The sequence below is a fragment of the Bos grunniens genome, chromosome 9 (assembly GCF_055505025.1).
Source record: "Bos grunniens cultivar Pamir isolate PY7600 chromosome 9, Bosgru_T2T1.0, whole genome shotgun sequence".
Taxonomy (NCBI): Eukaryota; Metazoa; Chordata; class Mammalia; order Artiodactyla; family Bovidae; genus Bos; species Bos grunniens.
In genome coordinates, this window is record NC_141173.1 from 43,445,781 (window position 1) to 43,459,194 (window position 13,414).

The window sequence follows — 13,414 nt, forward strand, 5'->3', positions numbered from 1 at the left end:
CTCAACCCCATAAAAACATTGGCACCAAAAAAAAATGGCACCCCATAAAAACACGGTGAATCTACAGGAAGAAATCTGGTGCTCCCTAAGAATTCTGTCAATGAAGAATATTTGCAAACAACTGGCAAAAGCAAGTCCGTGGCCTAAGCTTCAGGCAACTGGGACATTAATTACAGGTAATTTAATGTCCTTCCCTAAACCTTCATGAATGATAGCCATTTTGCAAATTAAATCTTGCAGGTGTTTAAATGAAAAAAAGTAGACAGGTTAATCACTAGATTAACAAGGCAATTGTTACACATTTCTTCTGCACTACTAGGTTCTATAGTGAGGTCTGAAACTGAGAATCTTCCCCAGGATATATTCAAGTTTAATAAACAGCCCAATAGTCTAAACAAAATGTAACTCCAAATACTATGATGATACATGCTGTGTATCCAGCAATATAGCTTGAAAGTAAAGGAAATGCTTATTATACAATATTCTCCTCACTGAATATTTGTTATTATTACCATGATTGTTATGAAGATCTTATTGATATCATCTGCAAATGTTGTTTCTGTCTATATAACCTTTTTATTTTTAATTCATCTTTATCTCTTATCTACATAGATATTTTCCCACTATAGTCTGTGGAAGAACAGCAATGTTGTGATACTGAAGACGTATTTCCATCTATTCTTATCTCAAATTACAGAACAATTAGAACAAAAAGCAAAACTTCGGTGCTATTAGGAATTTGTGTCTATTACTAAAGTATCAGTGAGACCCCTATAAATTTGGTATCTGAACAAGGAAAGAAAACCTCCTTACGTTGCCTGTGTTAGCCTTTTGTCTTGAATTTTGATTTCTTGCTTGATTTGTAGACATCAGTTTAGACAACAGGATATTTCCCATGCAGAAGGAAAAAGATCAAACACAGGATATTTGGAAAAGACTACTATTTGTGGTCTTGTTTGTTACTCTTGTTTTAAGTGGGATAATGGTTACAAGGCATCACTCCCTTAGGAAAGAATATTTTTAAGTGTCTGTTATTGTGCAAAGTAAAACTGGTATTAGTTGGACTAAACACTTCAGCATCTCTTACAAAACCACTAAGGAGTATACGACTTTCCAACTCCTAGGGAAAACACTAGGCTAGAAATGTTCTCAAGTTCTTCTCTACTTGTGGCCTCAAGAAGGGGCTGGGAAAAGAATGAGCTATTAGTTCCCTGAAAAGTCTGCAGTGCATCAAGTAATGAGATTGACATCCCATTGTTCGGCTGATGCCCACAGACTACAAAAGTATTTGTCTTACCCATTGTTTCAAACATTTTGGAGTCAGCAGTCGAGCCTGTTGGGGATAAGGATTCTATGAAATATGATTATGAATCAACACCATACACTTCCTAGAGCCAACATCCTGAAATGTGTAAGCTGGTAGTTGGGCTCCTTAAATGAATACAGCTGTGACTCACAGTTCTAGCAGAAGCATTCCGAAGAAAGCCTACATACTTACAGCAATCCAAATTACTCTTCAAATTGAATTTTAAGTTGGTTTAAAATTATAACCTACATGCCACAAAGGGTTAACTTGGCTTCCTTCCATCCCCCCTTACTTCACAGCACCAGGGTTTGGAAGAGAGGGATGTGTCATTCTTAACCTATTCCATCAAACAAACACAGAGACCCCAGCAGAAAGGAGGTTTGAGAAGCAAATGAAATTTAAAGAGCCAATTTTCAGCGGGCCTTCATTCTGAGAGTTGGGCTATTTTTGTCCTTGTTTTTTAGCAGAAAATCAGTTCCTGCCTTTATACCCAAGCATTTGTGAAGAGGATGGCAGGGGAAGCACAGGCACAGCTGTCCAATTTACATTCACAAATGCAGGTGTTGCTCAGACACAAAACAGAGGTCAGCTGAATACTGCTCCTAATTAGCTACCTTTTCTACCAGGATTTTTCTTTGTAAAGTTATGCATGCAATTTGGGTTCAACTTAGAGACCATTTTTAGATCCCAGCATGCTATCTACCAAGAAGTGGGCTGTCATTATAAAGCACAATTTACAACATAGTTAATTTTACATGTTTTTTTAGATTCTACATTATACCTAAGGCAAAATTCTGTTCTGCATACACATTATTCACTCTGTTTTCCATCCACTTCTCAGTATTTAAAAGTGTAGAATTTAGCCAGAAAATCTTTTATGTAGGAATGGGAGGAATTCTGCCCTCTAAGATTAAGCAGTCCACAATCTTAATAATGAGGACTAAAGACTTTGTTAAATGATACAAGAACAGAAGTAGCTATTTGCTATTGTCTTCAGTGAGGAACACCCTGGGGCTTAGTACGGCAGTTCTTAGAAATGGCAGGATGGAGACTGGTATCTAATACAATCCATTAGGAAACCCAAGCCCTAAATGAAATGACCACAAAATCCTATCAGTTAACAGAAATGCAGCAGCTGTACATGTTTATTGTAATACAATAGGATATTGTTGCAGAGATAACACTCTTGAAATTAAAAAAAAAAAGAATCTAGCAAGCGATGTGACCAGTTTATTTCTCTATCTGAAAAACGATACCGTCTAGTGGGGCAGAGGTTTGGAATACATAAATAAGCATGAAGATTGCAGAAATGACAGGTATTGTATGTACACTAATGGGCTGGGGGGGTCAGCCCTCAAAGTCACTGGCTAAACGTCAAGTCACTGCCGCTCCCAGGTTTTACAGGATATTCAAAGAACTACCCCAATAACTACTTGCAGGAAGTGAAGAGTAATGGTCTTTCTCCCTTTGCTGATTTTACCTACTAAGTATTCCAAATACTCTTATCTTGGCTCCCAGTTATCCATTTTTCAAAACTGTATGCTATGGAATTTTAAATTCAGTTTGACCTTAAACTTTATAATTATAAATATGTATATCTTATATATATGATATGTATTATATGGACTTTTTTTTCATATTGAATCAGATACCTTTTATCAAAGGCTTAAAAAGTTGGATCACTGTGCAAAGTGCAACATGTATTACCAGGATTGTGACAAATTTATCTTGCCTGATTTTATTCACTACAGGCAGTCCATCAAGATTCAGACCCATAACCCTTTGGAATAATAGAAAGACAAAACCCCTGTTCTATAGCCATCTTCTGGGATGGAATGCAAAGTATTTTGTTGTGGTAAGTACGGCTTTGAAGATGAAAGCTCTGGGCCCACTCTTGTGATTGTTACCCCAGTGCTCAGCATTCAAAACGGGAGCCTCAGGGTCTCAGAGATCATTTTAATCCCCAAATATTAAAACAAAACGTGTCTCCCATGCGTTGTTCCAACCACCCTCCTCTAAAGCCTCACCAGCCCCTCCCGTGAGGCCCCTCCCAGGGGAAAGTGAACTGTTGACTGTCCCAAAAGAATTCCAATTTCCTTACTTGTCTCCCTGTTCCAGTGAAGATTATGAGACTAATTCTTAGAGACTGCTACTAAAATTCCACCTCGCTGAATTCTGCAGCCTAATTCTTTTGGCATTATGCTTTTTGGCCGAATGATGTGACCCAAATTTGAAGGAGATAATTTGCTGCAACAGTGCTTCTTGCAATGCAGTGAGCCCCAAATTAGCATTTCAGGATTGCAAATATCAGACTTAAAAAAACAGTAACTGTTTGCTTCAAAGAAGGACAGATTTTGACATTGTTTAATGGAAATGCTTAGCAAAATGTGGACGATTTTATGAATTAAGGAAGATTTGCAGATCAATGGAAAATCAAGAACTAGCAATTGACTTCAATTATTAGTGGCAGAATGCAATAGCGGTTCTTAAAAGATCAGGAAATTAACTGAGTGTGTATGTTGATTGTAAAAACATCATGCATTCCACTTCCCATCAATGGTGGCTAACGCTATTCTAAAAGGACACTTTCAGATCTGAGATGTCTTAAGGCAAAACAAAAAAAGAAACCATAACCATGGCTGTTCCTGTGTTCACCCACCATGCTTCTCACAAACACTTCGCTGTGTGAGCTAGGTTGGTTCATATATTCATTATTTCATCTTCTCTCAATATCAATCAATTTTAATGTAAGGTGTCAAGAAAAACTTGACTTTTTCCTGATTAGAATTTGTGGGTCGGATTTTGGAAAGAGCCAGAGCAACATTCACCTTGCAAACAAGTATAAAGCTGAGCGGACTAAAGGCTTTCTGGCCATGCTTCTGTGGCTAGTTTTTCAGCCTCGACAGGAAATTCCTACCACTTCTCTTTCACAGACCCTCGTCTAGTACTCTACCGCCAGAGAGACTGTCACTTAGGGTACCGGCTGCGACCACTGCGTCTTCATCAGATTCATTCACCCTCTCAGAATTCAAACACCAAGACAAGAGAAATTGAAGGACAGGTTACACATTAGAAGGGGGCTCTTTAATCCAGAAGGTTAAGTATGACAGAGAAAGAGAACAGACAAAACAGAAAGAATCAAAGTACGGGGTGCGCAGTGAATTCAGCTAGAAGCTAAGAGGCGCATGCGCACGGGGCGGTGAGGCCTGCATGGGCCGCCTCTCTCTACGGTGCTCTTACCTTATTTCTCTTGAAGTAGGCTCGTCGGCAGGCGGCAAAGCACTTCTCGCTGCAGAAGCTTTTCACCTCACTTCCCATACTCAGGGAATAGCGCTTGATTCCCACTTTCTGGCACCAGGCACACATTATTTGTACATTTGACACATCATCTTCTATAATAAAAGTATAAGAAAAATGTTCATATCAGAAGCAAACATCCCTTCAAACTTAGACACACCCTGAACCTCAGAGAATTACTTGAGGTCTGATCTTAATTTCAGTACCTCACCACTTTCTGACCTAGGAAAATAGGCAGCTCTTGGTGGAAAGACTTACTGCTTTTCTCTCTCTCGTTTTTCTTTCTTTTTTTGGTTGGCTCCTATGTTTCCAAAAGACATCATTTATTTAAAAACCAAAGCATGACTGCAGAGCCATGAGGGTTCCCAGGGCTTCTTGTCCTGGTACAAATGCTTATTCTGCCTAGTTAAACCAGGCTCTGTACTAATGAAGCTTGGAAAGTGACTCCTTTCTTCAAGGGTACTGCTGACAGCCTACAAGATCCATATTGAGTGGGTTGCCCAGTGCTAACCTACAAAAGTGATGTCCCCATGTGAATTGGGACAGTCAGGAGCCAGGCTCAATCTTGCTGTGTTCCCAATTACTGTTACGTGAAAGGGGGTGTTGTTGACTCTTGCAATATAATGATTTCCAGGTGATATAGGGTCAGTCAAAGAAAGGAAAGGTGTGAGTGGCCAGGTTCTCCGGAAGGAAGGCAGTATCCCAGCTCACTCAGCAGTCTGCTATGAGACAGCCTTCCCTCACGGCTATCCTTGGGGAGGCGCAGGACTGATTCAAATTCCCCTCCAGGTGATGTGGTTCATGGTCCTTGGATGGAGGATTGGTAATGGGGGGTGTCAGCCATGAGGCCTGAGGTCACTCAGCTGCCCAGATCATTCTCAGCCACTGGTGGTCCTAGTAGCTTCTGTAGAACCTGCTACCCATGTCGTGGGAACACTTAGATTAATGTTAGGTGGTAGACAGATATTTTCAATATTTTAACTACTGTATTTCTTGTCCTTTGTAAGAGAAAAAAAACAAATTTAACTGGCACAACAAGCTCAGAATATCACAAATATTATTGCTTAAGACAAACAAAGGCTTTTAAAGTGAGTCACTTAATAAAATATATTTTGAGTAAATCATAGTGCAGGTGATAAGATGCTGTAACAAAATGTGATGGTGATACTCAAATGACTGGAGTCAGGGAAACACTGGAGTATTTACACAGAAAATAGGAGACGATTTCTTAGTGGAAATCTAAGGAATATTTCCTTGCTACCTCCTAGGGGGTTCTCACTGTATCTTACGTTTCCATGGTCATCCCAATTGACCGTGTGTGTGTGTGTATGACTGATTGCCACTATTAGCCATACGTCTTCCTCCTTTATGGATTTTTTTTGTACTAACCAAACTCATGCTCCAGACATGGGTGGCAATCATAAAATCCCCAACAAGCTCTGGTATAGTATTGTCTGATTTCCGAATAAAATCCCCCAAAGACTAATTGCTAAGCAAGGCCTGGTTCATGAGTTGTTGACATATTCATGGTTCATAGAGCCTGTCATGCAATCATTCCATTTCCAGTGGAAAAGATTTGGTTTGAGGCAGTATGGTCATCAGCCTGCAAAATTAGAAGCAAACTAATTTGTAGTGCAGTGATATGGCTTCCCCCCGCCCCACCCCCTGCCAAGTGTCATCACTCAGAACTCTGGATAGCATTTTGTTTACCTTAATGGAATAAGTATTGTCATTTTAACGATCATTTTTATTTCACAAATTACATGTTGTAATTGATTGTTAATTATCAAATGAGACACTATAAAAAAAGAACCTCTGATGTTAATCAAACATATTTGATAAAATAACTTCCTTTAAATGGAGTCATAACATGAATTCAAATGTCATGCAATGACTATTTAATAATGTATTCTATTCAAAGAAAGCTTTATTTATATTTTGTATGATTACTAATATGGCACCTGTCTACAGACGTTTTACATGGTATGAAAAATTAACAAGACTCTATAATTTACCTTAGAGTATGGTGTTTTAAAATTAGATTAGAAAGAGTATATGTAGAAAATAATCATCTATCATTACTAAACTAACTAGCACTAATAGTTTCTATTTTTCCAGTTAGCTACTTTAAAATCTTAAATTCCTGAAAAAAAGATGATACAGCAGAATTCTCACAAATGATCCACTGGCAAAAAGCTTGATTCTGGTGAAATAAGGGAAAAAAGATTTTACGGGGGAAATTATTTGGCCTCAAAGTTCAATGAGGAGACCCCACTTCCTCGGGAGCCACTTTAGAACATGCATTAGGTTTCCCCTTGCGGTTTCTTCCTTTAAATAGTCTGATTTGGAGGGATGTGGGGGAAGTAAGTGTTTTAGTCCTAGATCTTTAACTATCATAGGCTAAAAGCAAGATGACAGAGGGTAAAGAGCAAAGCTATAAGAAGGCTGGGCAGCTGGCCTGAATCCTGGCCTGACCTGAAGGAATGATGCCCAAGGCAAAAAGGCCACTCACAGGTCTGTCTCATATTTACTCCATCATCACCACACAGTCCTACTTGTCTTTTTTAAAGGAGAGGCAAGGATAGTTTTTTACAATAGAGCTAACAAATAAAAAGTATAATTTTAAAGCAAATTATTTTTATAAATAATTTGTACTACAAAGTAACGATAGAGAAAATGAGACAAAAGAAATTGTGCACTTTTGTATCTGGCAGTTGGAAAACTCTTAGAATGGTACTTAGCATCTGTCTTGTTAAATAATTCAGTATTCTCTTCCGTTTTTCATAAAATTGTGTTTCATAAAGGCAAACTCTTTGGAAAACTGCCATCAGATATCTCCTGTTCTGTCACCAAACTGTTATCAACAGCTAATGCTCCAAAGAAGAGTCAGATAAAGGGATTATTCCAAAAGTTCAAGAAAACATTTTCAGATATCTCAGATGTTCTAGTCTTAATAAAAGTCATTTTTATTAATATATTTAAGAAACAAGAAAGAACTTTGGTTATTAAAATTGTCAGCTAAAACTTAGCTGAAAATTCTGCCACCAGACATGAGATGGTACCCCATCTTAAACAGCATGTCCTTACCCCTAGAAAATGAGCTTTTCTTAAGTGCTTAAAGCCAAAATGTATGTGTGCATGCTAAGTCGCTTCAGTCATGTTTGACTCTTTGTGACCCTGTGGATTGTAGCCCACCAGACACCTCTGACCATGGGATTCTCTAGGCAAGAATACTGGAGTGGGTTGCCATGCCCTCCTCTAGGGAATCTTCCCGACCCAGGGATTGAACCCAGGTCTCCTGAGTCTCCTGCATTGGCAGGTGGGTTCTTTAACCAGTAGCATCACCTGGGAAACATTAAAGCCAAAAGAATTGGTTTATTTTAACAATCACATCTTTTTCTAAAAATCTGAAACCCAGGAATTGTGTGCATGCTTTACATTGGCAAAAGAGAACGCCCCAGCCCTTTAGTCTTTTGAACCTTATCTGCTTTAAAATTTTTTAATTTTAAAAATATTTCTTCAAACTAGGAAAACCTGATCTCTTATATCTAGGCTAAAATCTGGGTCATTAGAGACAAGATTAGCCCCCCAAAAATTCTTGTAACAGATTTTTCCTTTATAGCCATTATTAGCCTGTGTATTTTTCATAATGAACAATGCAGCAACAAATGCAAAATACTTACAGCTTTAAATCACATTCCCATAGTGAATAGTTTATATAACATGATAAATTCTTCATATGATAATATCACATAAATATGCATCAGTCCAAACCAGCATGTTTCAATTAATCATGAAAAGTTTGTACCACCTCTTTAGGATTTAATTAAGCAAAATGTTTAGGGCATATTCTTTCCAATCTAATGTTCAAAGAGCTATAGAACATTATTCTACTTTATATCCCAGAAGGAGAAATCTAAATTAATTACTCTGAGATAAAATCAAAATTGTATTTATTTATCACAAGGCAGAGAAGTATGAAGTCAAGCATTTCTGGAATGCCTTGCTGAAGTTGAAAAATTACTTATCTGGGGACTTAAAAATAAGGATGGCCTTGGTCAATGCCATTCTAGAGGCATTTTAATTGGTTATGAACATGCATACTAGCTTACCCGACCAGAGCACAAAGCAAATCAGGAGGGCCTTAATGGACTCCAAGTGATTCACCACCCTTTTGTAACTTTCATGGGAATCTAAGACTGAGAAAACAAATCTAAAAGTATCTGCTGGTGCTGTTTCTCTCCTCCAACAGTTCCTAGAATGCATATGTCCAGATAATCATTTCAAGACTTGAATTATGTTTGAAACAAGCTGGAAGACAGCTTGAAGTGATTCTTGCGTGTTTTCCACACTATGAAACGAAAGCACAGGTAACATTCAAACTATTTGCTGGAGAAGTTACACTTAAGAACAGAATAAATACATGGCCTGGAAAGCAGGCAAGAAACTAAGATTAAAGTTTGCTTTCTTTGAAGCCCTTCTTGGAATAACTGAATTTCAAGAACCTTAAGGCAATCTAATTTAAAAGTCTCTAGAGTCCTACAGAAGCTCCTGTACAATTCCTTGTGTTCTAGAAATAAACATAAGGGAGACCAAGAGAAAATCTGGACCACTGAACCAAAAGGAAGATAATTATGGCTAGTAATTATTTCATATTTAATAGGTGCCAGGCACAGTGCAAAGTTCTTTAAATCCATCATTTAATCTTAATCACAGCTACCACCCCCCAGGCAGGTAGGTACCAACAGTATCCCCATTATGCAGATGTGGAAAGTGAGGTTTAGAAGCCAAGTAGTTTGCTCCAAATCATACAGTCATTACACACCAAAGCCAAGATGAAAACTGGGGCATCTGACTCCAGGGCCCAAGCTCTTGATTACTACACCTTAGAGACCACAGTCTTTCTAAATGGGTGAGATTATACACCATCCACACAGACAACCTTGCAAGAAAAAGACTAAAAGCTGTCACAGATTCTGCTACTTGCACAGCACACTGCTCCATAACACTGCTGCTGCTAAGTCACTTCAGTCGTGTCCGACTCTGTGCGACCCCATAGGCGGCAGGCCACCAGGCTCCCCCGTCCCTGGGATTCTCCAGGCAAGAACACTGGAGTGGGTTGCCATTTCCTTCTCCAATGCATGAAAGTGAAAAGTGAAAGTGAAGTCGCTCAGTCGTGTCCAACTCTTCTCGACCCCATGGACTGCAGCCCACCAGGCTCCTCTGTCCATGGGATTCTCCAGGCAAGAGTACTGGAGTGGGGTGCCATTGCCCTCTCCATAACACACTAATAGACAAAACAGAATCAGAAAGGTCAAAATGTCTTTGAGGAGGCAGCTGAAGTGTTAATCAGTATTTGTTGGTCGATTTTAAGAAACAAGTTAAAGGCCCACAGTGCAAGCCTATGCTTCTTTATGACTATGCGACTTGGATTTGCTGCAAACATTCTGTCTGCACCCTCAAGGGCCACTTGAACATTAAATGATGAGACAGAACCAATATACTTGGGTCTCATGAAGCAGTCATTCTACTCATAGGCAAGCAATACTTTTCTCAGCTTTTTCTTTTGTAAGGAGGGGGATCAGGAGCAGGACATGGATAAGACTGACTTTCCATGTGGGTGAAGTAGGGAACAGCTTATACATGTGTAACTTTGAAGATTCCAATAAGAATATTCTAGCTTCAAAAATTATCCTTACCTACTCACAGAAGTCCAATTCTACCATTATGGAGTAATTTCCTGGGCTAAATATTTCTTATATTTCATTAAAACATGAATTCCCTGAAAGCAGTAAGGCTCAATACATATTTATCTATAATGATTTATGCTTTAAAATGAGTGATTCTTTCGGAAGAACAAGTTTTCACAGAGAATGGAGAGAAGAGCTAAGAAGAGAGCTCCATGAGAAAAAAGGAGGGCAGAGATGGGAGAAGCTAAGGGCACAAGAAGCCTCTGCTCACTACTTGGCTAATGTTTAGCCCTGGGCATAGAGGTAGAGCTAGCTGAGGACCAAGAAGTGAAGGCAGAGTGGCCAAAGCCTACTGTCTGATCATACTGCAGCATAATGTCAAATATTTTCAGAATGACTGTTAGATGTGAATTTAAAGCACAGGAGAAGCTGAAGGAGGTGGGAAGAATGGCATATAGCTAGGGATCTCCAGAAAAGAAAAGCAACAGGCAGATCCACTTATTACAGCTCAAGGGGGTGACTGTTTTTAAGCAAATGAGGTAACAGATACCTACTCCTTTGCAAACTTAAGTCGCTATTATTTGAAAGACAGTATGATAAAGTGTGGAGAGACGGAGACAGAGAACACAGGTGAAAGTACTAATACTGCCCCTTCCAGTTGTGTGACATGGGCAAGTCACTCAAGGAATAGTAATACCCACCTTAACTCTAGCTGCGGTGAGGATCAAATGAGAGAAAGTAGGCACATTCCCCATGTAAATGAGACTTCCTTAAAATTACTGCAATTAGAGCCATAAGCTGGAGAATCCCATGAGCAGAGGAGCCTGGCGGGCTACAGTCCATGAGGTTGCAGGGAGTTGGACACGACTGAGTGACTAAGCACAGCACAGCACAGCACAGCGCCATAAGAAAAGGGTAGGTGACGGCTGTATGCAGTCTGGGAGTCCCAGTGAGTAGGTACCAGCCCCTTCTATCACATCCTTCCCACCCAGTGGATGATATCTATAGACCCAATATCTCTGAATACAAAGAACAACCCAGTAATTGGTTAAATTTCATTAACTCAGACTATTTAAGAATAAAGCCATTTAATAAAAGCTTCACTTACACTTATTCTTTTTAAAAATTAGTTAAATTAATAGTTGACAAGGTGTTGCCAAATATATCACTGTACTGCTAGATATTCTGTAATTAATAGATGGGAATTATTTGTAATTATTACATCAACTATCCATACATGGGTGGATCTTTCTACACACTTGAGAAGTTTGCTCTTTTAAAAAGTATATAGTAACAACTGAAAATGTCTGCCACCTTGGTAACTGAACTATTAAAAATTGCCAAAGAATAGAGTCTGAATTAATAAAATTTTATTGCACTTAATTCTCATTAAAAGGAGAGATGCAATTAAATGATAGTGGTTCCATACAGTTATGATTTTTTATAGTACCTAAAATAACCCCCATTTTTCTTTTGGAAGTAGAATTATCTGAAGTGATTTCAAGATTTAAAATAGTCCACATCCCTTCAAATAGGGTAGCTATTGTTTAGTCGCTAAGTAGTGTCCACCTCTTTTGCAACCCTATGATCTTGTAGACTGCCAGGCTCCTCTGTCCACGGGATTTCCAGGCAGGAATCCTGGCGTGGGTTGCCATTTCCTTCTGCAGGAGATCTTCCCAACCCTGAGATCGAACCCATGTCTCCTGCATTGGCAGACGGTTTCTTTACCACTGAGTCACCTTGGAAGCCTGAATATAGTACTTAACTCCAAAATAAAATTTAAATTGCTATACATAAACTAAAATTTGGTTCCAGTATATAAAAGGAAGGGCTTTTCTGGTGTGGAAGGGCCCTTCTGGACTGCTGTGGTACAGTCCATAGGGTCACAAAGAGCTGGACACAACTGAAGCAACTTAGCACACACACATATAAAAGGAATGAGCACATTATACAAATTATATAATATGTATACAAAGCATTATATACATATTATACAGAATGACAGGAAAAAGATGGAATCATAGAAGCATATATGATAACAGATATAAAGAGCTAGCCAATGGGAATGTGCCGTATGACTCAGGGAACTCAGACTGGGGGTCTGTAATAACCTAGAGGGTTAGGAACAGGTGGGAGGTAGGAGGGAGATTCAAGAGGGAGGGGACATATGTACACCTATGGTTAATTCATGTTGATGTATGATAGAAATCAAACCAATATTGTAAAGCATTCAACTGATTAAAAATAAATAAATATTAACAAGAACTACACAAAAGATTTTTTAAGTTTGCTAAAATATGTACAAAGTACAAAAAGTTAAAAACTAATAAAATTAATTTTAAATTTTCTAATGGAACTTTTCTAGCTAATTTAGAATTACTTATATATATATTTATGGGGATATATATATGACACATAAACATACATATTTGTCAAAGATACGGCTCCAGAATGAATTAAACACTTACATCCAGGTGCAGGTCCCTGCACTAGGTTACTGGTCAAGAATGCTGAGTTGAACAGGACATGACCCTGCTCCCAAGAGAACAGACCCAAGAAGTCTGTGCCTCATAGTCTAAAACAGGAGAATGTGGGAAGAGAGAGTTCAGAAGCCTGTTAAAGCCCAGAGAACACAGCTTGTGAGTTGGGCCTTGAAGAGGGAGAAAGTTCAAGAGAAGGAGGCACAGGACAGAGGACCAGCAGCAGCCAGGGAGTGGCAGACACGCTCAAGGACTGGGAGAAGCCCTGCGGTCTTCTCCTCAGTTTCCACAACTGTACGAAGGGAAAAGTCAGAGATGAGACTGGGACCGCTGGGGCCTGCATGAAGGGTCCCTTAAATATCATCTTGCTCTGGGGTGGAAGGGGCTCCTCCTCATTCCACAGGTAATAAGGAGCTCCCAAATGTTTCTTAAAGGACATGACAGGATCAGAGATGTGCTGAGAAATTCAGAAAGGCTGGACTCTCGTTCCACATCTTAGAAATAGGCAACAGGAGAGCAGGCACCACAACTCGTTCACCTTTGTGTGTTCAGCAACTAGTACATGTCAATGCTGAGAGTATGTTGAGTGAATGCATAAAAGCATGGATGGACGGATGGATGGATGCAGAGGAAAGGAGATG

General features: G+C 39.2%; 1 protein-coding gene across 6 annotated transcripts in view; it reads right to left on the reverse strand.

Annotated features, from left to right (window-relative positions):
- SOBP (sine oculis binding protein homolog) overlaps positions 1-13,414 on the reverse strand; it is a 164,312-nt gene that overhangs the window by 115,869 nt on the left and 35,029 nt on the right. For 3 of the 6 annotated variants that reach the window (XR_015132971.1, XM_086317474.1, XM_086317473.1), the window contains exon 4: positions 4,547-4,698. The exons of 2 other annotated variants lie outside the window; for them this stretch is intronic. Coding sequence is in view for 3 of the 4 variants with exons in the window: in XM_086317474.1 (XP_086173600.1) it covers positions 4,547-4,698 (152 nt within the window). In the remaining variant the exon portion in view is untranslated. Of the gene's footprint in view, positions 1-4,546; positions 4,699-5,114; positions 5,969-13,414 lie in introns of those variants that run through there. One more of the 6 variants, XM_086317475.1, reaches the window with a different exon arrangement.